Raw genomic sequence first — 22,765 nt, forward strand, 5'->3', positions numbered from 1 at the left:
GGCCTTGTAAACATGGATGTGAGATGATGGCATGCACGTTGGCACAGACCTCCGCAATTCCAGTCTACCCCAATAATACAGTATACATTCTTGTTCTTATAAGAAACCACCCAGAAGCTGCATATGCTTATAAAATTCCACCAGCATTCAGCATTATCAGAAGATCAAATAGCATATCAATCAATCAAAAATACTGCTCACAATGCTATCATTATTTCAAAGTCATCATTCAAATAACTGCGCTTGATAGGAGCCATTCAGGCAACATTACGTCAAGCCACTATCCTTACATGTACCTACTCCAATCGCTAGCCCACAGCCGGCTTCGGTATCAAGCTATCCAGCTCCAGTGGGCATTTCGCAACGGCATCTAAACCAAGAAATGCTCGGCTGGATATCAATGACTCCAGCCTCCTCCAGACAGCTCTCCAAGAGTCATATGTCAACGGCAGGCCTATGACAATATTGCAAGGCTCCCAGATATCACCCTCTTCTATTGGATCCTCGGCCATTTATGCATAATCGAAGCCTTCATGGATCAGGACACCCCAGGCCATGACTACAACCCATCTCAGCCAGTGACTTCAGACGTCAGCATCCCGGCCTCCCTGCTGCAGCAGAATATCGAGTCTCCCAGTGTCGCTTCGCCCAATACCGCCAACGGATGGAGTCGCGAACCGGAAGAAGACAACGATGAGCCAGCCGTGGCGAAACCCTTCGCCCGCGTCTCAAGCCCTGATTCAGCGGCTCGCGCGCAAGGAGCCGCAAACCCTACGGCTGAAGACGATGACGGCGACACTGAAAGCAGCCAGGGCGACGGACCGTCCTTTTACAAAATGCACAAATTCACCCTCTACGAGACCGTCAGCCGTTACTACATGGTAGGGGTGGATGTGAGTGAGAGGCGGTATCGCATTTTGAAAATCGACAGGACTACAGAAGGCGCCGAGCTGAATATTACTGATGACAAGATCATCTACAGCCTCAGAGAAGTAAATCAGCTCCTCGACACCATCGATGATGGCAACCGCGCATCTGGTGGCATCAAGCTGCGCTGTACAACCTGGGGGCTACTTGGCTTTATCAAATTCACAGGCCCGTATTACATGCTTCTCATCACCAAGAAGAGCACTGTTGCCATGATTGGGGGCCATTACATCCACCAGGTAGAAGGGACTGAGCTGATACCGCTGACGCCGGGACGCTCCAAGGTTGATGTTCGCAACAAACCAGAGGAACAGCGCTTCTTAACCATCTTGAACACATTGGATCTAACCAAGTCATTCTACTACAGCTATTCATATGACATTACTCGAACTCTCCAGCACAATATTACACGAGAGAGGGCATCTTTAGCGAATGGCACTGTACCCTGGCCGAATGAAGATCTCAACTCGATGTTTGTGTGGAATAACTATCTGCTGGAGCCCGCCGTCAACGTACTTCAGGACCCATACGACTGGTGCCGGCCCATCATACATGGATACATAGACCAAGCAGGCAAGTTATTAATCGTTACCAGCCTACATGTACTGCTAACTAACGAGGCACAGCACTTTCAATATATGGCCGAACTGCTCATATCACTGTGATTGCCAGGCGGTCACGATATTTTGCAGGTGCCCGCTTCCTTAAACGAGGTGCAAACGACCTAGTAAGTTGTGGATTTCCATCAACACTAACATCATCACTTTCTCACTCAATATCAGGGATATGTCGCCAATGATGTTGAGACGGAGCAAATCGTTGCTGAATCTTTGACAACATCCTTCCACGCTCCTGGTCCCAGGCCGTACTGCAGTCCTCAGTACACCTCATACGTCCAGCATCGTGGAAGCATACCTCTGTACTGGACCCAGGACAGCACCGGCGTGACTCCGAAACCGCCCATTGAACTTAATCTGGTAGATCCATTCTACAGCGCCGCCGCTCTCCATTTCGACAATCTATTTGAGCGGTACGGTGCTCCGATATACGTTCTCAACCTTATCAAATCCAGAGAAAGAACGCCTAGAGAGTCAAAGCTGCTAGCAGAGTATACACATGCTATAGACTATCTCAACCAATTCCTGCCAACCGATAAGAAGATCATACACAAGGCGTGGGACATGAGCCGTGCATCCAAGATTCGTGGCGGCGACGTCATTGGGAATCTGGAAACCATCGCAGAGTCAGTACTGAAAACAACCGGCTTCTTTCAAAACGGCGACGGAATCACAACCCCCCTGACGGCCCAGAACGGCATTGCTCGCACCAACTGTATCGACTGCTTAGATCGCACAAATGCCGCGCAGTTCGTCATCGGCAAGCGTGCGCTGGGCCATCAGCTTCACGCCCTTGGAATACTTGAAAACACCTCTGTCGAGTACGATACAGATGCTGTAAATCTCTTCACCCACATGTGGCATGACCATGGAGATACAATTGCGGTACAGTACGGCGGTTCTCAGCTCGTCAACACGATGGAAACGTATCGAAAGATCAATCAGTGGACCAGCCACTCTCGAGATATGATAGAGAGCTTCAAGCGATATTACAACAACTCGTTCCTTGACAGTCAGCGACAAGAGGCATACAATCTCTTTCTTGGCAACTATATCTTCTCACATGGTCAGCCCATGCTCTGGGATCTGCCAACAGACTACTACCTTCACCACGCTAGCCCGAAGGAATGGACAGAGGCAGGAAGGCCTAATTACATCAATTGGTTCACACCAGCTTATCTCGAGGAACGGAAAATCCCGCCATTTGTCGCGCCAACCGCTCTTCGCCGTTGTAAGAACGCAGAATCCTTCGATGATTACTGGCTAGAGTACTATCGACCAGCTACTCTATCATCCTTCCCTAAGATGTTTGCGTACAAGATGAACTCTACCATAAAGTATATACCTCTGAAGGCAACTCAGGATGGTAGATATGATCTCAGCCCTTTCCGAGTCCGAACTGATGGTGATGTCGATCCCGAGAAGAGGAAAGTAAAGAAAGAGCCAACATCACCATCTGAATCGCTAGTCTCGACCCAGACCTACCGCCAACAGACACTCTCGCCAGACATGGGAGACAATGCTTCGTCTATGCCCTCTGACAGAGTAACAGGAAGGGATGTGTCTCGGAACGACTGGCTACGACCGTCGCAGGGGGGGTCGCAAAGCAGGGAGATTTGGGGCATCTACAGCGGTCCTGGCACCATATCGCCAGCCAAAGCTTCTCTCTCGGCGGACACATTGAAGGAGAAGCCGTCGGATCTCGAAAAGTCTAAGACAACGCAGTGGACCTTTACCAAAGCGGTAAAGGACGCTCTGAACCCAGTCGTAGAGCCTCACGAGGCGGAGGATTATGAACGTTATATTCGTCATCCACAAAACCTCCCGCTCGTCGTCTCTAGCGATACCCCTGTAGATATCGACTCATCAGAATATAAGGATTATGTCGATGGCACTTGGCTTGATCAAGGCCTTATGGTGACAGGTATCGACGAGGATGCAGATGTTTACTCGGAGCTCGTTAAAATAGGCGAAAATCCCCTGACCGTTACCGAGGAGGATGCACCCAAGAAGAGATATAAGGCCTATGGGAAGTGGCTTCGGGGTAAATCATTCTTCAAACAGCAACCTCTGGATTGAACGCTATCTCTGGATTGAACGCTATCCGACCCTCGTTACAGGTATAAACAAATATCCCGCACGCTCTGCTATTTCAGGATATTGGGGATTAATTCGACAAGTCGAGGCTCTTTTTGTAACACAGCGGTCAATTGCGTAGGAGGGGCAGAGCCTTCTCGATTCCATAGAGACTGCAAGATTGTCGATGTATGAATAAGATGTGTTGAAATTTGGTCTATACCCTCTTTCGGTAGCTGTGAAGATTTAAGATTGAGCCAGCAGAGTGATATCATGTGAAGCACTTGATCGGTATGCCCAGGTGAGGAGATTCTTGGCCAACAGTTTACCAACGTTTCACTCAAAGCTTCCGTAGTTGCACAGACTAATGGCGGGTATGCCAAGGCAAAAGGATCGGATAGCGTCGTAGAAAACAGCTGAAGAAGGTTCTACCCGAAAGCTATCAGTACGCTGCGGTGATGATATTTGCAATGCCAATGATGTTTACCTGAAGGTGCTTGGCCGAGAAAATTCCCAGGCATGAGATAATATCTTTTGTCATGTTCATAAGAACTTCAACAATTCGGGCATGTTGTGAGGCGTGATAATGTCCCACAAAGATCCCATCTCTCAGAAGCTTGTCGAGGAAACGCCGTCTTCGTAAATTCTTTACATCTAGATCCAGCTGTGCTACCTGAAGGAGGACTCGATACGCCGGATATAGGAGTTCTATAGACTCATTCTCAGGTGTCGTGGAGGGTAAAAATAGGAGCGTAGGGAATACTGCGTCCTGTATGACGTTGTCAACGCCGGCAGATAGTATTGTGTTTGAGGGGCATTTGTCTAGAAAGTGGCCAAGAATTCTCAGCCCTTTGAGCCGGACAGCCGTATTGTGGTCTTCAGCTAGTGAGAGTAGAATCGGAAGAAACAACGGCCAGTGGCGGCCCACCGCAGTTTTCTAAGAGTGAGTTAGTTTCTCTTTTCGGGTTACTCAATGAAGATGTAACATACACTGCATGAGATAACTGCCCATTTAAAACATGACGCAGCATGGAGCTTTTCCTGCTCCTGGGAGATGTTGTCAAATGATGTCGTAGGTTGCATACTATTCGGTGGCTGAGATATTTGCAATGGCCTTCCGGAGGCAGTTAACTTGGTCGATGATTTGGAAAATAGAGGCCGAAGTGTATCATGGAGCAGACACTGGGTAATAAACGTATCTAGTTTATCATCGGCCAGGTTGATTTCCACCACGCGAGCGGCAAGCCGTGAGGATTCTGCAGTTGTCCAGGCATCATCCTTATCAGTATACGTAACAACATATACTAAGACTGTGTCATCGAAAGTGAAAGGTTCTGATGATGAGCCGCAGAGAAGAGAAATGAGAACCAGCAATGCCAGGCCAACTTCAGCGGTCAAAGAGCGAGCAGTATAATCCACAGCTAAGTCATAGGGGTGCTTTAGTCTGTATTCTTCGTCTTATTTCAGAAGGAGATGGCTCTTACCTTGCCCATTATTATCTGCGCTGTCCCTGGGAAGCTTAAGCAGCTTTTCGGCTACAGGCCTAACGAGGCCTCGTACATGCAAAATCTCTTCATTTTGGGTTGATAGGGCTCGCTGATCTTCTTGAATACTCGCTTGAGTGGCCAAAAGAACATTAAGACGGTCGAAGAGTTCTATGCCTGCATCGCGAGCTGCCTGCACATGGGAGATGATGAATGTGAGATGGCGCGATAGCTAGGCGAGGATGGGTTGGGAATGTCACCTCTGTAGCAACTGCATCCAGTAGTTTGGATGAGACATCTTGCAGACTTGTTTCGTTTTTTTGTTTTATCTCTACAGAAGAAGCACCGTTCAGTCGACAAGCGCAAGGTTGATGGCCATGATCATATTTCAGACATACCAGATTGAAGCGCACTCAGCCTTTCGCGATTGGCTTCACCAAGCAAAGACTCATGCATGATGGGAACCACTAGAGAATGATGCGCAATAGAACAAAATGTTAAGCGCTGATGGAATTTTAGACTTCTCGCAGTTTTCTGTTTGTGCCGCTGGTCCTATGTTGAGGTTTAGTTTCGATCTTCGAAAAGCCAAACTTCAGAGGCTGGTATCTGAAGTGCTATGACTTAAGCATATATTGGGTACTTGCTCTAGCCCACCTCATTCATCTGCGCCTCTCCACGAGAGCGTTTCTACTTGAATTTCGGTATTCACATCCTCACGGCTTGTTTGCTGACGGAATACGAATTATCACAAATGAATTATAGCCAGTCAGGAACATAAGTCTTGCAATTTTTTATTCTTCCTTTTTCATTTTCTCAAAGATAAAATATTTAAATCATGACATCCCCCAGGAGGGGCCTGCAATAATAGTTTTATCCAGGAGACAAAGAGCCTGCTTGGGTGGAATTGATTTCGAGCCTCTACGACTTACCTCTCTACGTAGATATGATGGTTGAGCTACAACGGAACGTCAAAACATGCGTTCCACTGAATCGTCTTCTCAGCGCGCCTATGAAGCCTTTCCAGGTGTTAGCATTGCTTCGAAAACCTCCTGCAGCAATGTACACCGAAGAAGCGTCGAGAGAAGCATATCAGAAAGCCGGTTTACTCATTCGTCCAGCCGGCCTCGCCTGCAGAAAACTCAAAACGAGCCCCCCACAAACAAGACAACGAGAGCCGTATGACATCGAGTGGACAACTCCATCCCTGGTAGTATGCGTAAACATGTACCATGAAAGAAGAACGACTTGGCTTAGACGAGATCGTTGAATGGATAGACTTGTTTTCATCACTCTACATCTCGAGCCAGGTTCGGCTAGCAGAAAATTTTTCACTTACCAATTTGTGAAGTGCTTGAGTGGCATGAATTAGGAGGAATGATTATCGAGGCATTACTACATTGTAGAGAAGAAAGGTTAGCAACTTGTAACAACATGCAAAGGTTGAAACATGACAGTTGGTTTTAGAGATGATATCAGAGATCTTGGTTTGGTAATTTAGGAGTCATCAGGGTGTTCAGAAGCAGAACTGAAAAAAGGTTTCTCATCATCGACGTTAAAAGAAGTGCAGAAAAAAAATCAAGCTTACCATATGACATTAGTACAACGCTCAGGCGAGTATCCAGCAGCAATAGCAGCAGTTAGAATATCCTAAGCCGTCCAGCGTTAGTTGACTGATGTATAATGTGTATAGCATGATTAGTAGAAGAAAGTGATTAGTCAGATGGTGATGCATGTTAGTTCTGCGCTCAGGGTTCGCGGGAACAGAAAAGTGTGTAAAATCATCATGTAGATGTTTGGTGGACGGTGAAATGCGAGTTGGCTGGCGCCGTCGAACGATGAGGCATGTGCAGGAATTGCTTACCCTTTCAACTGCAGCTGCGTCATATACCATGTCCTTTTGATATATGACTGCAGCAGTATTCACCAACGCAGGCAGAAATTAGCCATGGCACTTTTGTGCTGCTGAGTGAAGAAGATTGCTGCGATGCAAAGAAAAATTTCAGCGCGCAAGAATTTGTAGTGAGTGGGCAGCTGCCATATCGATATGCATATATACGAGTGTCCCACCCGCTTAATCAAATAGCGCCTCCAATTCCGGAGCTGCTGGTAGAATGGTACGTACCTGAGTTATGCCTCATCAGGCAATAGCAGTTTTTCTTTCTCAGAACAACGAGAGCTCCCCTAGTAAAATACAGTGGGCCCAGCCTCTGAGCTTCTCACTTGAAGGGCAAAAAAGTTCTTCACGCTGCTGCTCAAGGACATGCAGCCAGCAAATAAATCATCATGGCAGATCGGAGACGAGTAAATGGGCCAGGAGGTTCCAGTTTACCGCCAGTTTACGACGATGGCGAATTGGATGCAGTTTCGCGCCGCCAACGAGCGCCCGATGCTATTCGGCCACTTTGTGAGAGCCCTTCTTATGATGAGATAACTGTTACTAGAGACTAAGACTTTGTTCACTCCAGATCTCAAGACAGGAGTTACACCATCCGCATCTGGCTCAGCCTATCTGGAAATTGAGCCAAGAGAAGGCGAGTATGGCTCTGGCATGAAGCTAACATGCACCGTTCATGGGCCCAGGTCTCTCCCACGCTCTGCGCCATTCTCTCCTTATATGGTGCTCTCAACTCACGTCAAGTTCGCCCCTTTCGCCACGAAACAGCGCAGAGGCTATCTGCGTGACTCAAGCGAAAAGGATCTCAGCACGCATCTGGAAACGGCTCTTCGCGGTGCCCTGATTGCCGACCGATGGCCCAAAAGTGGTGTCGATGTCGTAGTGACCATTATTGAGGGAGAGTCGACTCGCCAGGATGCAGTGGAGCGGCGAGTCGAAGAATGGGATGTGATGAACGTGCTAGGTGGGTGTATCACAGTCGCTTCTGCAGCGATTGCCGACGCAGGTATCGATTGCGTTGACACCGTCTCCGGAGGAGTGGCCGCCTTGGTAGCGGGCAAGGATGGCGATGAAACGTCAATTGTGCTTGACCCGGTGGCTTTGGAGCATGAGTCTATCCTTGCTGCCTGCTGCGTGGCCTACCTACCCAACAGAGATGAGATCACAAATCTGTGGTTCAAAGGTCGGCTGCCCTCAACAGCTTCTCACAATCATCAGTCACTTGTCTCCAGGGCAGTGCAGGCGAGTAAAGGAACACACGGGTTGATATCGGCGTCTCTCAGCGAAGTTATTGGCAATTCTCAAAACTAAAAGTACACCGTCTTGAATAATAATGACGATAATAACGATAATATGGATCATGTATGCGCATTGCATTCATTCGACATTCGCGTAGGCCAGGCGGGCGTGTTCCAAAGGGGCATCTCGAACATCTGGTGAGCGAAGAGAGGTCAGCACCGCTGTAAGTGCAACCAATTAAATTCATTACGAACACCATTGGCTATTGATGGAGACAATCACCAATGTTAGGCGGTATGAGGCACTGTTACAAACTGCTACTTGTTCGTTACCACAATCAGAGAAATATCAAGTATATTTATTAAGATCTATCTAAAGCCTCATTTCCATACCATATCGCAATCCGAATCAATTTTTCTCAGCAAGAGACGAAGTCCAATACCTTCTTTTGCTTTCTACTCATCAATAAGTGACAGGCATCCCAGCTCAATCACAGTCAACAGCCGATAACCCTATTCAATAGCTGTGCGTTTCCCGGTATGCCTCTCGGCAGGCCATCCCTGCATTGTCCAGTTCTCTTCTACTACATCGCCACCCATAATGAGCGTATGCTCTAAAAGGCAGCTGTCATTCTTCATCGTAGCGCCGCTGAGTAGTCTGCTCCCTGACCGCATCACGCATCTATCTCCTATGCTCAGTCTATTCAGATCAAATTTGCCTCGAGTGTTGATGTGACCCACGACACTGGCATCGTCAATGGAAACTCGATCCCCCAAAGTGATTAAATCGGGTTCCGTAAACATCAAACTGGGACTACCGTTGGCAAAAAGGGCACAGTCTTTGCCGATGTTGGCCCCCAATGCTCGAAAGTAGTAGACAATCCAGCTGGTCCCCGTAAGGAGCCCCAAGACTCCTTGGCTATGATAGCAGTGGCGCCGAAGCCGTTCGATGCTCAGGAAGAGCTGCCACCGCTGGCAATAAGAAGATTTATCCCAGTCGTAGTTCCCAGGCGCACGGCGTCCTAGCAGGATCCATTTACTAGCGATGACAATGAGAAGCGCCAGTACAGCCATGGTTGTGAATAAAACCGCGATACCAGCCCAAGCTACGAGAAAAAGCACGAAAACATCGAACGTGATAGCGATGTCACGGGATATGAATAGGTTCATGAGATAATCAACCAGCTGTACACAGGCCACTGTAGGTACATTCCAATAAAATGATGTGAAGACGGTGATGAAGGAAGAATAGCAGAAGATGATAAATGGCCCCAGGACATAATAAGGCGCAAGTTTAAGATAGAAAGCACGTCCAAATGGGGACATGCGGTCTGCCTCCGCCGTTTCCGATCCACTATCACATGTATCGCTCTCAGAGGATGTGAAAACCTCCTCTGGGCTACCATGGTGTGTCTTGCTTTTCTTCACTCCTGAAGTGCGTGATTCAGCTAGCGTTTCTTCGCTGCCCGTGCGTTGAATCCTAGTTTGTACATAACTCTTTTTCGAGTCCACGTTGATGCCAGCGAGAGTATCATCACTGCTCATGTGCCGCATGCGGTGTTGAACCGGCTCCTTCTCATCGTATCCTGTGCTATGGCCGCCAGAGAGATGAACACAGTCACGACCCTTAGAGCCCACAAAGGTGCCTCCAGATGGGTATGATTTCCCCCGGCGTGTCAAAGCGCCAGAGCCCATAGTGGTGTGGTCGCCGACTGTCACACCTGGGAGGAGACACACCCGGTCCGCTATCATGGCACGATCTTGAATAGTAATCTTCTCGGAGCCAATACCATCTGAGGTGATAAGATGGGAGCGAGAACCAAATACAACATCATTCCCAATATCCAAGAGATGGTAGTCACCAATGCTGGGGCCCGTACCTGGCCAGTAGACTCGCTTGCCAACTCGACCGCCAAGCAGCCGTACGGCTATAGATGTTGCTTCATAATGTTGTCCAAACATGGATGTCACATCGTGCAGGCGTGATACTGGTAATAGGGTCTTCATCAACGCAGCTCGCCAAATAGTAATCGCTCCTCGGTCTCTCGCTGTACCGAAGGTCATCTTTCCCAACACAGCATCCAACAGCAATTTCACGAGTACGGCAAACGCAAAGAAGATGAAGGGGCTGATAGAAGTGCGCAGTATCAAGGCAAGAGAGTGGAATCCTACTCGCCTTGCATCGGAAAACCAATCAAGGATATCCCTCACTGTTGAAGCGTCTGTCAAGGCCATGTCTCCAACCATACCGACAAGACCACCCATCCAAGGTAGCATCGATAAGGCCCATGAGATGACAACAAGCGGTACAGTAAGAAAACAGGTGAGTAGTATATGAGGTTTTACTGCTTGGCTAGGCGAGAGATCTCGGTTCTCTTCAGCAGCATCTTCAAGCTCCCAGCTAGAAGAATTCGGCCCTATGCAAGTATTCGGGGGAACTATAGATCCTGGTGCTATTATCGAGGATACACCAATAGAGGCGTTTTCTCCAATAACAATTCGGCCCAGATACATGGATGTGTTGCCTTCAACCGCGAATGGACGACATAGACAGCGTGTAAGGGTCACATTGTCTCGGATGTCGAGAAGATCCCATTCACCAAGAGAAGTGCCAGTAATCTTGACATTTTTGCCAATCTTCGCCCCCATCAGTCGGTAGTACAGCCGTTTTGTGCTGTCACTGGTGTTAAAAATCCCTTTTCCACAAATGCTTACAATCTTCTGGACCATCCACCAGCGTGTGTGGTATACTCCCCACATGGGATAAAGTCCTTCGCGATGACGGCCAATAATGAGCCACTTAGCAACAATGCCAAAAAGGGGTGATATGATTCTGATGATGAATTTTGCAAACATGACTGATACCGCCACGTTAAACAGCCGGCCTATAGTATGTTGATTCGTGGGCCATCTTTGCACGTAACTCATGACAACGATAAAGGCAGTCCACTGGACAGCACGGCGTAGGGGATATATGACAGCAAGGGGGATCAGCTGAAGCAACATGAGTACAGGATTGGTAGAACTGTGGGTCGCTGAGCATCCAACTTTTTCTTCATGAACAACGTCCGCTGGTGCAAACTCTGCCATTTTGTCAATAAATGTGGCGATAACAGAGACAGTTCCTTGGTTGAAGACAAGGCTGATGGGAATCGGAATATTGAATGTAGACCGCAACGCTGATGCGAGACGTCCTGCCTTTAGGGAATCCCCTCCAAGGGTGAAAAAGTCAACATCAAGTGCTATATCCCTCGCTGGCTGGCATAAGACATCAGCAAAGACTTTTCTAACTCTTCCTTGCGTGGATGCTTCGAGTTCCTGTGAGGAGGCGCCACTGCCCAGTTTTGCAAGTAGTCCATCCAGCGCGTCATTGTTGACAGCGCCAGAATGGTCAAAAGGTAAGGGATCCGGTAAAAAGTGTATGTGTTCCGGAACCATGTATCCATGGAGGCATTTGGCCAGTTGGTCTTTTAATGCGTCTGCCTGGTGATCCAGCGTCCCTGAACTACCTTCAACCGGACTGATAAAGGCTTCCAGCGTGCCCCTGAGATTGTGTTGCCTATAATAATGCTTGAATCCAGTAGGTACCACACTTTCTAGACAAGTTGACAATGCTCCATGGTCGATACTGCACGGCGACGACTCAATGGGGACTGACAGGTCAGTGTCGGGAAGGGGGCATATGGCCTGCCAATGCCTGCTCAAGTACGGCATATCATCTGTCAGTTCTGGTATCCCGCATCGTTGGCTCAATTTTATTCTCAGCACTTTGTTGTTCCTCTTTGGGACGTCATCCATATAGGTAACAAGTACTGGCCACTTCGCCTGTTGCAGTGACGACCGTAGTGAATTCTGCAGTGTTTTCAGGTCGATGCGAGGAACGTTCAGCGGACTAACCAACACCACAGCCACCACTTCTTGTAGTACATCATGAGGCACGGAAAAGGCAAGGGCCTGGGTGACTCGTCCATACAGCGGTGATCCTGGTGACATGGCTGAGCGCATAATTGCATTCTCGACTTCAAACGGCGAGATTAGCTCACCACCTCGATTGATAACCTCTTTGCTCCTTCCCGTGATGTAAAGGTATCCGTCTTTGTCCATATAACCAAGATCGCCGGTGTCAAACCAGCCATCTGAATTAAATGGCGATCTATCCAGGGTTCCGTCTGGTTTGAGATACCCAGGGAAGACAGGCTCACTGCGGACACATATTCTCCCCACGGTACCAGTCTGCACCGATACGTCTGACCAGTCGAGAATTGAGATTTCTGGTCCTGTACTGATACCTGACGTACCCTCTCTGTCCAGTTTGTAATTGAGCGGTGGTGTTGATATAGGCATACATCTAGTTGATATGTCAATACGCATTCTAAACAGTAGTGAATCTTCACATCTCTTACTCGGTCATCCCATAGCTGGGAAGAACTGTGCATTTAAACGTGTCCCGAAGTCGACACGCCAGGGACGGCAGGAGACCCCCTGCGGCATTGCATGCCAATCTGATACGGCTCTGCTGCAGAGCAGCCAATCGTTCCGAAGCCGCAGCCAAGACAACAGAATGCATTGACGGAGAGGCATAATACCATGTAACAGGAGTATCCTGGACAACATCCCAAAATAAATTGGGATCGAATGCAGGACAGCACACTGTTGAGCCTCCAGAGAAAACCGGAGCAAAGATGTTTCTTACCAAACCACCACTGCAACAATTATTAGCTGACGGCTTCGCAAATAGGTTTTCAGCTTCAGATATATACTTACACATGATACAGGGGCATCATATTGAGGCATATGTCTGATGCAGTCAATCCCCATGAGTCTATCACAAAGCTGATACCGGCAATGATAGAATGGATTGTCAGTGGAACCACCTTTTTGGTACCAGATGTACCACTGGTGAAAAGGATCAATCCAAAATCATCTGGTTTGTTGTGAATAGGCTTATGCCTTGGGGGTAGCAGAGCAGCTCCGCCAAGATCTTTGACGTCAATCCGGTCGTTGCTCTCCCATTTCATCAGAAGGACCTCAATCCCTGCCGCAGCAACCCAGGGGTCTCTCAAACCGAGCCTATTACAATCATCACTTGTGGTCAGAATAAACTGAGCACCAGCTTGCTGCACATCTGCGCGAAATTGTTCAGCGCCAGCAGCAGGGTTGATTGGCGCAGAAGTATAATAGGTAGTAACCGCAATGCATGCGGCTGCCAATAATGGTCCATTGGGCAAAGCTATTGCGACGACTGGCTTCCGTCCAGACCCGCTGGTTGGAAGATGAAACGTATCAACGAATTTCCTTAAGCCGTCATGGGTGATGTGGTCTCCTGGTGTTGTTGCTCGTAGAGCTGGCTGCGGGCCAGGGACAATAAAAGATCCGAAAGACTTATAAGAGTCTTTGACCAGTTTCAAAGTATCATGAACCAGCTGTGCTAGGGTCTTGTCTTTGCGAGACTTTGCATTCTCTGGCATCAAGTGATACAACCTTGTATAGCTTCTGATAAGAGGGAATGTCGGCCATGATCCCGGCAACTCGCTTAACAGTAGGTGTAGTAAAGCGAGTGGACGATGGGAGGGGCTTGGAGTGTTGGGTATTGCCTCCAAGATTAGTTCCTTATCAATATCAGAGCGTAAGAGATGTTGGAATCCTTCACTGGTGCTGATTTCTGATATTGACATAGAGTAAAAGCTTTCCAGCAAAGCTGCGAACTTCGAGAGGGAGTGTGAAGAATCCATCTCAAGTAAGGGACTTTATCTGGCGACAACAAGCCTTCGTTCCACATGCAATTGCGTAGTGAAATTGCTAGGACTTGCTGTTAACGTCTGATCAAAGTGCTGTATCTCATGGAGGGCATATCAGGGAGATTCGTGAAGCAGCGGGAGCTTCGATATCAAATATATGGAAAGCATTGATGATCAACTGGTTACAATCGAGATAGCCACCCAGAAAGATGGACGATCAATTGAAGATCATAATGGCCATCGCAAAGACCACACATACCAGTTGCATTGTAGGAGCCCCTCAGTCTTTTGTAGCCACACGTAACTCCATCGCGATGTATGAGAATGGCATGTAAGACACCACGCTCAAGGCTACACATCTAGGGGCCGATCCCAGGTGCTGAGAATTCACAATCGATGAGACCATCATCGATTTCCCAAATTGCGTATACCATGGCTAATCACATACAAGGTTGCACATCTGGGGACCGATCACTCAAATCCCGATGATTGCGAATCATAAAGTGCTGATATGCTTCATTCATTTTTGGATATCGTGATACCTTCAATCGTTGCAATTTCCGATAATCGAGTGCTTGTTTAGGAAGGAGGCCTTCTTTTGCTGCCATGCGGAAGAATGGGATGTGCGATACCACGCTGAGGATCTCACATCTGGGAGCCGATTGTTTGACAAATGATGGTGTAGGTGCCGATCCCGAAGGCTGGGACCTGCGAACGAATGACAGACTTCATCGACTAAGCGGATTCTTGGGCCAAATTACCTATCTGGTATAAGACATTGATGTCTGGGACCAGATAGATAACTCCTGGACAATCAGATGCCGCGGTTGGAAAGGCCGGCAAACACAGAGTCGCAGCCATCATCAGTATAGACCCGGTCGGAACGGAGCGCTCTTTCACATCTTCTGTCAGGCATAATTAATGAGGTATGCTGAATGAGGCTCCGGCAACTCAAAGTATCTTGCCACAAAAAAATAAGTATTTGCAGTCTTCTTTTTTTTCCTGTCAGCAAGATGAGCCGATGAGAGTGCTTGCAACTCACTTACGACGGCACGTCATGTTAATGAGGCCGGCCCGGACAATCGGAACGTAGACCCGCAGTCGTCATGTTATCCGGCCAAATAGTTTGATAAGAAGGAATGTTTGATACGTGTAGCGTTCCGCTACGGTGGTATTGGGGTTGGCTCCAATGCTTGAGAAGTCGCCGAGTGAAGACCTAGGGGATAATATGTTCCTTGCTCTGACAGCTTACCTCCTTGGCGGCTCCGGCGATCCATGCCAGTTGGGAAAAAAAAAAGAAGAATAGAAGTGGCAGTTCAGAGCCACGCGCCTCCGAGCTGAGATCAACCCATGACTTGGGGTTGTCCAAATACATGGGAGCATCCACTTGAGAAGGGAGAGACGCTTTCTCCCTCCATAACTTGAATATCTCCATCTGTACTAGTATCTTACCGAGAGACGGGATGCAAAAGGGCATGTATGGTACCCCACTCGGAAAGATCCTGATTTGCCGTAATTTCTTTGATCGTCAGAACAGCGAATTTTTGTCTTGGTTCACTTGAAGCCGAGGGCACTCGCCTCATGATATGGTGCTCTAGGTTAGTGATCTACAGAGTCGTGTAAGTCGGTGCACGGGTTTTAGCGTCCAAGTATGGTATTTCCTAGCGCCGATGAGAACCAGAGGGAACTGGGTAAAGATTATAGAGATAGCACTAGGTAGGTACCTATCAGATACCTAAAAATGCATGATCTAGTATCAGGCAGTAGGTACTTCTAAGTCTCTCCACTGACTGAGCTAATGCCATTGGTAACTTGCATCTCCAAGTGTAGGAGTTCCAAGATATTCTGGCTAACCTATTGAATGATGTTAAATATATAAATACATAAAAATTTAGCTATATCGCTATTAATTACCAGACATATATTTGAACCTATATTGATATTTCTTTTGGGCTGTTTTACTGAATTGCAAAAAAAAGATATTCGTACCCGTATGTAGCTTTAGGAGCACTAAAAAGGTGGCTTGGATAATTTTACCAAAGCGCAACGCTCCAAGTTCACCTTAGCTTTCTGCGCGCGCACCCTTGTAAGTTTGTGCTACTTGCTTGATGCACATCAAACGTCTCCCATGTTGATGGCTTCATCGTCAACACTAGGCTAGGAGGATGGCGTCCGATATGCCTATATCTACGTACGTGTCATTGCACCGCGACGCGTCACACATAGCAGCGAGCTGATATTCTCGCAGTGTCTACGTCCAGAACCTGGAAGAGCGGGTGAAACCCGAAGTGCTTGCCGAAGCATTGGAGACTATCTTTTCCGAGTTCGGCAATGTAGTTGATATCGTGGCCAAGAGAAACCTCAAGGCTAAAGGACAGGCATTTATCGTGTTTGACCAGCCCAGTGCCGCCCACAATGCCATCGAAGAGGTCGAGGGGTTCGAGCTCTTTGGCAAGCCCATGAGGGTTGCCATGGCGCGAATGCAGAGCGACAAAACAGTCGAGATGAATGGCAATACTGATGAGTTTGAAGCTCATAAACGGCACAGGCAGGCAGAAAAGGGTAAGACATGTTTGAATAGCCCAGATGGCGTCCTCAGCACTCACACTTCTACAGACAAGCGCAAGGCCCTCGAGGCAGCAGACGAACAAAGGCATCTCAAGAGGGCCGCTGCTGGCGCACCCGAAGCTCGACCATCGAAATCGGCCAAGCCGCTGGGGCTGAAATCTACAAGTGCCCCAGCTTCAGCTGTTGTACCCGACGAATACTTGCCTCCGAATAAGATCCTCTTCATACAAAACGTCCCCGATGAGTACGACATTGATGCCCTCAATGCCGTCTTTGGCCGGTTTGATGGTTTCCGGGAAATTAGACTGGTTCCAGGTCGACGTGGAATCGCTTTTGTTGAATATGAGAATGAACAGGGGGCTATCACGGCCAAGGAAAATACTGCTGGCATGGCTTTAGGGGATAAACCTATCAAGGTTACATACCAGCGTCAATGATATGTGTAGACTATTAATATAAGGGCCTTTGCGTTTCGGTATATACTGCTGTGGTATGGGGTGTTCATCACCTACGATTACAAAGGACAAAGAACAAGAAGAAAACAATTATCGAGGGGCCCTCGATATAGGATAGTCCATGAGCCCAGCATTTAAAAAATCACGTCGTCGTCATCCTCCGCGGCTAGAATATCTGCCGGACCGGAATCTTGCTTCGAAGCACCTGATTCGTTCTTCTCCATTGCTTCTCTCCTGGCTTTCATCTCGGCATCGGCGGCGGCATTATCTCGCTGTTTCTTGTTGGCGACCTTTAAAAGAGACCAACAGCATTAGTGATCACTCTAAAAGATGATAAGTCTTGTGCTCCTATACTAACCTTCTTCAAGCGGTAAAATTCCTCACGGTCCAACTCGTCTAGTTCAGAATTGATGTATTTGATGGTGTTTTCCGTCCGGGGAATAATAACGTGCTCAATTGCGTTCACTAGATGGAATTAGTCAATATGACTCAGTAGAGCATTATGGTGAGACGCAAACCTCTTCGATTGACAACCTTGATGACCTCATCTAATATGACAAAGGCAGTTTGTAGGCTTGCTAGCTCTACCAAGGCTTCGACAGCACGTGCATATGTTTCTCTGCATCGCTGAACTTGCTGTCCACCTTTACCCAACCCAGTAAGTCCAAAGTCATTGTTGCCCTCTGTCAAGTAACTCTCAAATGCTGGTAGGAGAACACCTGAAACGTTATCTTGCTTTGTGCGGATTCGAAATCGAGCTGATTTGGCGGATTCCTGAACTTGGTATCCGATATCGCCGCCGACAGCATAGCTGACTTCGGCCAGTGAAAATGCCGCAATTTGCATGACGCGTCCCATCTTCCGCTTGGCCTCATCAATTCTTCGAGTTATTTCTAGAGCAATGTTAGTTCGTATGGTGAAGACGTCGGCGACTTGACAATAGCTGACCTCGGAAACGTCTATCATAGCTCCAGTTAGCTGCAGTAACATAAAAAACATGTCATATCGGCATTATCTTCCTACTTTGTAAGTGCCTCACTTTTCCTTTTCAACAGGCTGTGACCAGTCTCAGCTCCCTTGAGCTTGGCCTTCATGATGCCGAGCGATTGCCGAGTAGGGAAGACGGCTTCGCGATCCTAATGGAGAGTAGGATGTCGAGTCAATTGCTGTAGAGTGAATAGAGGACACACGCCAGGACTTACTGCGGCGCCAGACATATTTGCGAAACTGATCTGATGTTCTGAAGGTAACTGTTCTGATGATTTCCTTTGTTGTATGTCACTCGGGGATGTTTCGACAAGTTGCGTGCTTAGTGCTTGATATGTAGCTGCCCATGACTGCTAACCTACCTAATGAGGTAGCACGGCTGCAGCAACGCTTGTCCCCCTCCAAAGTCAATATCACTATAACCGGGTATCTTCCACCTGCCATTTACGCTAAGCACCAGGTACCTTCTTTATCGTGACAAGCCTAAATATTTCTGTCGCGATATCAGACTCAGATGCAACCGTCGCGTTCTATGTGCTAATCCCCCGGCTCCGGTTTCCCTACGATACCAGAATTATAATCATGGGCCACACTGCATAATTGCGACAAACGCCAGTACCGCAGCAGCCTCTCCAAACTCTTGGCAGAGAGAGAGAGAGAGAGAGAGAAGAGAGAAGAGAGAGCGACCATGGCGGAAATCCAGCACACACCGTCGGAGCTTTATCTTGTTGTGAGTTCTTGAGAGGCAATGCGTTTTCCCGATTCATTTTCTAATGCTATCTCTAGTCGAATGAAGATTCCGTTTACGAGCAAGACATTCTCCGCGATCCTACACGTGTGAAGCCATGGCTTGAGTATATCGATTTCAAGACTCGCCATGGAAGCGTCCTAGAGCGAGCTTTTGTAATGGAGCGTGCCTGTGTTAAGCTGCCACGATCATACAAGCTCTGGAAACTCGTTAGTCAAGGCATCAACGTACCGTGATCTCATTGCTGACTTAGTGGCAGTATCTTTCATTTCGCGTGAAACATATTTCAAAACTCAACCCGGCAATCCATGCCGCCGAATATCGAAAAGTCAACGCTCTATTTGAGAGGTCTTTGATTCTCTTACATAAGATGCCGTCGATATGGGAAATGTATCTCAAGTTTCTAATGAAGCAGCCCGTGGTCACACTCACTCGACGGACATTCGACCGAGCCCTTCGAGCACTACCAATTACGCAGCACAATCGCATATGGTCACTATATCTTTCCTTTGCCAATGCAGCTTCTGGGGAAACCGCCGTCAAAACATGGCGAAGATATATGCAAGTTCATCCGGAAGACGCCGAGGACCTCATCGAGCTGCTCGTCCTACGAGGCGGGTATACTGAAGCAGCAAAACGATACATAGACATTCTGAACGATACGCGGTTCTCAAGCAAGCGAGGAAAGGGGCACTATGAGCTCTGGAGCGAAATGGTCGAAATGCTCGTGGAACACGCCCCTGAGGTCGAAACAAGCTACGAAAATGGAATTGATGTAGAGGGTATCATCAGGTCTGGCATAGTTCGGTTTGGTGATCAAAGAGGAAAGCTTTGGGTTGGGCTTGCCACATATTGGATTAGGAGAGGGAGCTTTGAGCGAGCCCGTGACGTTTTCGAAGAAGGCATCACAACGGTCATGACAGTCCGAGACTTTACTCTCATCTTCGATGCCTATGCTGAATTCGAGGAGTCCATTATTGGCGCCTTGATGGATGCCTCGGCATCTCGAGCTGGGAAAGGTATTGAGAGTGAAGAATCAGACTTGGAGCTTGACATACGGATGATGCGTTTCGAAAATCTCATGGACCGTCGTCCATTTCTTCTTAACGACGTCCTACTCCGCCAGAACCCTAACAATGTACCAGAGTGGGAGAAGCGAGTTGCTCTCTGGGGCGATAAGAAGGTTGAGGTTGTGCAGACCTACACCGACGCGATTACGACGATCAATCCGAAGAGGGCTGTAGGTCCATTTCATCAACTGTGGGCTAACTATGCCAAGTTCTACGAGCGGGGTGGGGATATTAGGAATGCTCGTATCATCATGGAAAAGGCCGTTAAAGTTCCGTTCAAATCAGTAGCAGAGCTTGCTGATATGTGGATCGAATGGGCTGAGATGGAACTTAGGAATGAGAATTTTGACGATGCTGTTCGGGTTATGGCTAAGGCTATTCAAGCGCCGAAGAGGTCCAACGTCGACTATTTTGACGAAGCTTTGTCTCCTCAACAGCGAGTACACAAGAGCTGGAAACTTTGGAGTTTCTACGTGGACCTGGTGGAAAGCGTTTCAACTTTGGATGAAGTGAAAAAGGTATATGAGCGCATCTTCGAACTCAGGATCGCAACTCCCCAAACCGTTGTGAATTATGCCAATCTTCTGGAGGAGCATAAATATTATGAGGAGTCATTCAAGATTTTCGAGCGTGGTCTGGATCTCTTCAGCTACCCAGTGGCTTTTGAGCTGTGGAACCTGTACCTTACCAAAGCTGTCGACAGGAAGATCGGGATCGAGAGATTGCGGGACCTCTTCGAGCAGGCGGTTGAGGATTGCCCGCCCAAATTTGCCAAGACTATCTATCTGATGTATGGAAATTTGGAGGAGGAGCGTGGCCTCGCACGCCATGCAATGCGGATCTACGAGAGAGCAACGCGTGCAGTTTCTGATGAAGATCGGGCCGACATGTTCAACTTCTACATAACCAAGTCGGCTTCTAACTTCGGTCTACCATCAACAAGACCCATTTACGAACGAGCCATCACAGCTCTTCCTGACAGCGAAGCGAAAGAAATGTGTCTCAAATTCGCGGATATGGAGAAACGTCTGGGTGAGATTGATCGGGCAAGGGCTATATATGGACATGCGTCGCAGTTCTGCGACCCTCGAACAAACGTCGACTTCTGGACCAAGTGGGAACAATTTGAAGTCCAGCATGGCAACGAGGATACATTCAAAGAAATGCTACGGATCAAGCGTAGCGTCCAGGCGAAATACAACACTGATGTGAACTTCATCGCATCACAAGCTCTGGCACGTAGCCTACAGAAACCTGAGGGCTCCCCAGGCGTGGAGAGTACAGATCCCATTGCAGCTCTGGAAAAGCAATCCTCAACGTTACATGGCTTCGTGTCTGCTAGCACGGCGCCCAAGGAAATGCAAAGGGCACAAGATGTTCAGCCATCTAATCCAGATGCTATTGATATAGACAATCTCGACGACTAAGTATATAAAAAGGCCACATTCGGAAAGGAGTTTTGCTAGGATGTTTACATGAAAAATAGATTTATTAAGCTTGCTTCCAAAACTCCACGGCTTCAACTCTTTGCTTGCTATTGACCGACGGCCATCTATGAATTACAAGACAAATTATTTGCCACCTTTCATCTCGGCAATCTTAGCATGATACTTTTCAGCATAGTTCTTATCGACGTGGCCATCGCGAGAGCCAGGCGTGGCATATATTGATCCTTTGCGCTTCTGAAAGCGACTGGGTGGTACTTTTGCAGCATCTGGGATCTCGTTAGCGATATTATCACGCGACGATTTTTAACTCTGCTATGTGACAGCAAATTTATCCATTTGATAATTGTGGCACTGGAGGGCTTTGGAAACGAACCCCATTCATCACTGAGCCTTCGATCTTTGTTGCCGCTTGGCACATGTGGCTCGCCTGCTTCAGCAGCGGTGGCGGTGCTCATCTGCTGTTGTTCTAGGCTTGTTACTTTCTCCATGAGGCCGTCTTATATTGGATTGATGTTCTTTGTTGGATGTGGAAAAGGGTCCGGGACGGTGGTAACCCCAACTATTTTAACATGCAACTGGGCCCATGGGATGAGGTATCCCTTTATACTCTCATGGCGGGGGGTCTACGGTTTCAATTACACTACGTGATGGTGTGCCAGAGCATCTATCGTCAGTGAATCCTCATCTCTTCCACTGGATTGGATAATGGCCTGCAGCGATGTTCCTTGCTTGAGATTACCCCGCAAAAAAGCCTTCGCGGACTGCAAATGATGGGTCGTTGAAATCGAGCACCGCCACTATTCCCTGCTTATTGACGTCACTATTTAGTCCTTTAATTACTACGAAGGGAATACATAAGGACTGGGTTACCTCCTTAGATACTTGATCCAATAGAATAAAGAATAAAGTTAGTATTTTTATTCTCTTTATATTAGTTGCCTAAAGAGTAAAAGTAGATTTCTTAAGTAAGTTACTTTACTAAAGAGAAATAAATATTTAAAATATAATTTATAAATAATATTTTTAAAATATTATTTATAAATATAATATAAAGGCTTTATATTAAATTATAAAATAAAATTATAATAAAGATTATATTTATTATTAAAAAAATTAATATAAATATAATAATTAAGTTAAAGAAAAATTATATTTTAATTTTTAATTTAAAGTTTATTTAATTATTTAATTATTTAATTATTATAATTAAATTATAATTATTATATAAATTATTTACTAAATTTATATAATAAATATATTAATATATATATTAAATTAACCTTAATTAATTATATTTTATAACTTAAATCTTTAAAACTTAACTTAATTAATTATAGTTAATTAAATTAAGTTATAAATTATTTTTAAATTTTAAACTAAAGGTTAAAATATAGTTTTTTTTTAATTTAGTTATTATAGTTTTATTAAATCTTTTATTTATAATATAAATAAAAATATTTAATTATTTATAAATTATTTTAAATTATTTATAATAATATAAAATTATATTAAGAT

At 46.8% G+C, this 22,765-nt stretch overlaps 8 protein-coding genes across 8 annotated transcripts; 4 read left to right on the forward strand and 4 right to left on the reverse strand.

The window, feature by feature from the left end:
* The first annotated feature begins 6 nt into the window (after positions 1–6).
* V8C40DRAFT_254361 (phosphatidylinositol-3,5-bisphosphate 5-phosphatase) lies at positions 7–3,836 on the forward strand. The gene is made up of 3 exons (XM_083217808.1): positions 7–1,500; positions 1,554–1,654; positions 1,710–3,836. Exons 1-3 carry the CDS (start codon positions 534–536, stop codon positions 3,621–3,623), a joined length of 2,982 nt encoding a protein of 993 aa, XP_083069675.1. The 5' UTR covers positions 7–533; the 3' UTR covers positions 3,624–3,836.
* On the reverse strand, positions 3,658–5,727 carry V8C40DRAFT_83119 (uncharacterized protein). Its single transcript, XM_083223490.1, has 6 exons — positions 5,503–5,727; positions 5,365–5,435; positions 5,105–5,297; positions 4,611–5,041; positions 4,108–4,557; positions 3,658–4,048 (listed from the first exon to the last, which is right to left on the reverse strand). Exons 1-6 carry the CDS (start codon positions 5,558–5,560, stop codon positions 3,692–3,694), a joined length of 1,560 nt encoding a protein of 519 aa, XP_083069676.1. The 5' UTR covers positions 5,561–5,727; the 3' UTR covers positions 3,658–3,691.
* Positions 5,728–7,277: 1,550 nt separating this feature from the next.
* V8C40DRAFT_254369 (exosome non-catalytic core subunit MTR3) lies at positions 7,278–8,658 on the forward strand. The gene is made up of 2 exons (XM_083217809.1): positions 7,278–7,508; positions 7,570–8,658. Exons 1-2 carry the CDS (start codon positions 7,388–7,390, stop codon positions 8,307–8,309), a joined length of 861 nt encoding a protein of 286 aa, XP_083069677.1. The 5' UTR covers positions 7,278–7,387; the 3' UTR covers positions 8,310–8,658.
* Positions 8,530–14,191, reverse strand: V8C40DRAFT_83177 (non-ribosomal peptide synthetase). Its single transcript, XM_083223491.1, has 3 exons — positions 13,001–14,191; positions 12,640–12,939; positions 8,530–12,584 (listed from the first exon to the last, which is right to left on the reverse strand). The coding sequence occupies exons 1-3, from the start codon at positions 13,966–13,968 to the stop codon at positions 8,750–8,752; spliced, it is 5,103 nt and encodes a 1,700-aa protein (XP_083069678.1). The 5' UTR covers positions 13,969–14,191; the 3' UTR covers positions 8,530–8,749.
* A 1,674-nt stretch (positions 14,192–15,865) lies between these two features.
* Positions 15,866–17,150, forward strand: V8C40DRAFT_254374 (U1A/U2B'/SNF family RNA-binding protein). The gene is made up of 4 exons (XM_083217810.1): positions 15,866–16,060; positions 16,131–16,165; positions 16,223–16,536; positions 16,591–17,150. The coding sequence occupies exons 2-4, from the start codon at positions 16,140–16,142 to the stop codon at positions 16,977–16,979; spliced, it is 729 nt and encodes a 242-aa protein (XP_083069679.1). The 5' UTR covers positions 15,866–16,060; positions 16,131–16,139; the 3' UTR covers positions 16,980–17,150.
* On the reverse strand, positions 16,967–18,313 carry V8C40DRAFT_254384 (H(+)-transporting V1 sector ATPase subunit D). The gene is made up of 6 exons (XM_083217811.1): positions 18,200–18,313; positions 18,021–18,133; positions 17,946–17,956; positions 17,516–17,890; positions 17,356–17,462; positions 16,967–17,287 (listed from the first exon to the last, which is right to left on the reverse strand). The coding sequence occupies exons 1-6, from the start codon at positions 18,212–18,214 to the stop codon at positions 17,132–17,134; spliced, it is 777 nt and encodes a 258-aa protein (XP_083069680.1). The 5' UTR covers positions 18,215–18,313; the 3' UTR covers positions 16,967–17,131.
* A 359-nt stretch (positions 18,314–18,672) lies between these two features.
* Positions 18,673–21,229, forward strand: V8C40DRAFT_269442 (mRNA splicing protein SYF1; the record flags this gene model as incomplete). Its single annotated transcript, XM_083220081.1, has 3 exons — positions 18,673–18,714; positions 18,771–18,941; positions 18,992–21,229. 3 exons carry the CDS (start codon positions 18,673–18,675, stop codon positions 21,227–21,229), a joined length of 2,451 nt encoding a protein of 816 aa, XP_083069681.1.
* V8C40DRAFT_254388 (uncharacterized protein) lies at positions 21,185–21,934 on the reverse strand. Its single transcript, XM_083217812.1, has 2 exons — positions 21,624–21,934; positions 21,185–21,516 (listed from the first exon to the last, which is right to left on the reverse strand). The coding sequence occupies exons 1-2, from the start codon at positions 21,736–21,738 to the stop codon at positions 21,374–21,376; spliced, it is 258 nt and encodes an 85-aa protein (XP_083069682.1). The 5' UTR covers positions 21,739–21,934; the 3' UTR covers positions 21,185–21,373.
* Between the last annotated feature and the right edge of the window lie 831 nt (positions 21,935–22,765).

Source organism: Trichoderma camerunense, assembly GCF_050948025.1.
Source record: "Trichoderma camerunense strain CBS 138272 chromosome Unknown V8C40scaffold_18, whole genome shotgun sequence".
Lineage (NCBI taxonomy): Eukaryota > Fungi > Ascomycota > Sordariomycetes > Hypocreales > Hypocreaceae > Trichoderma > Trichoderma camerunense.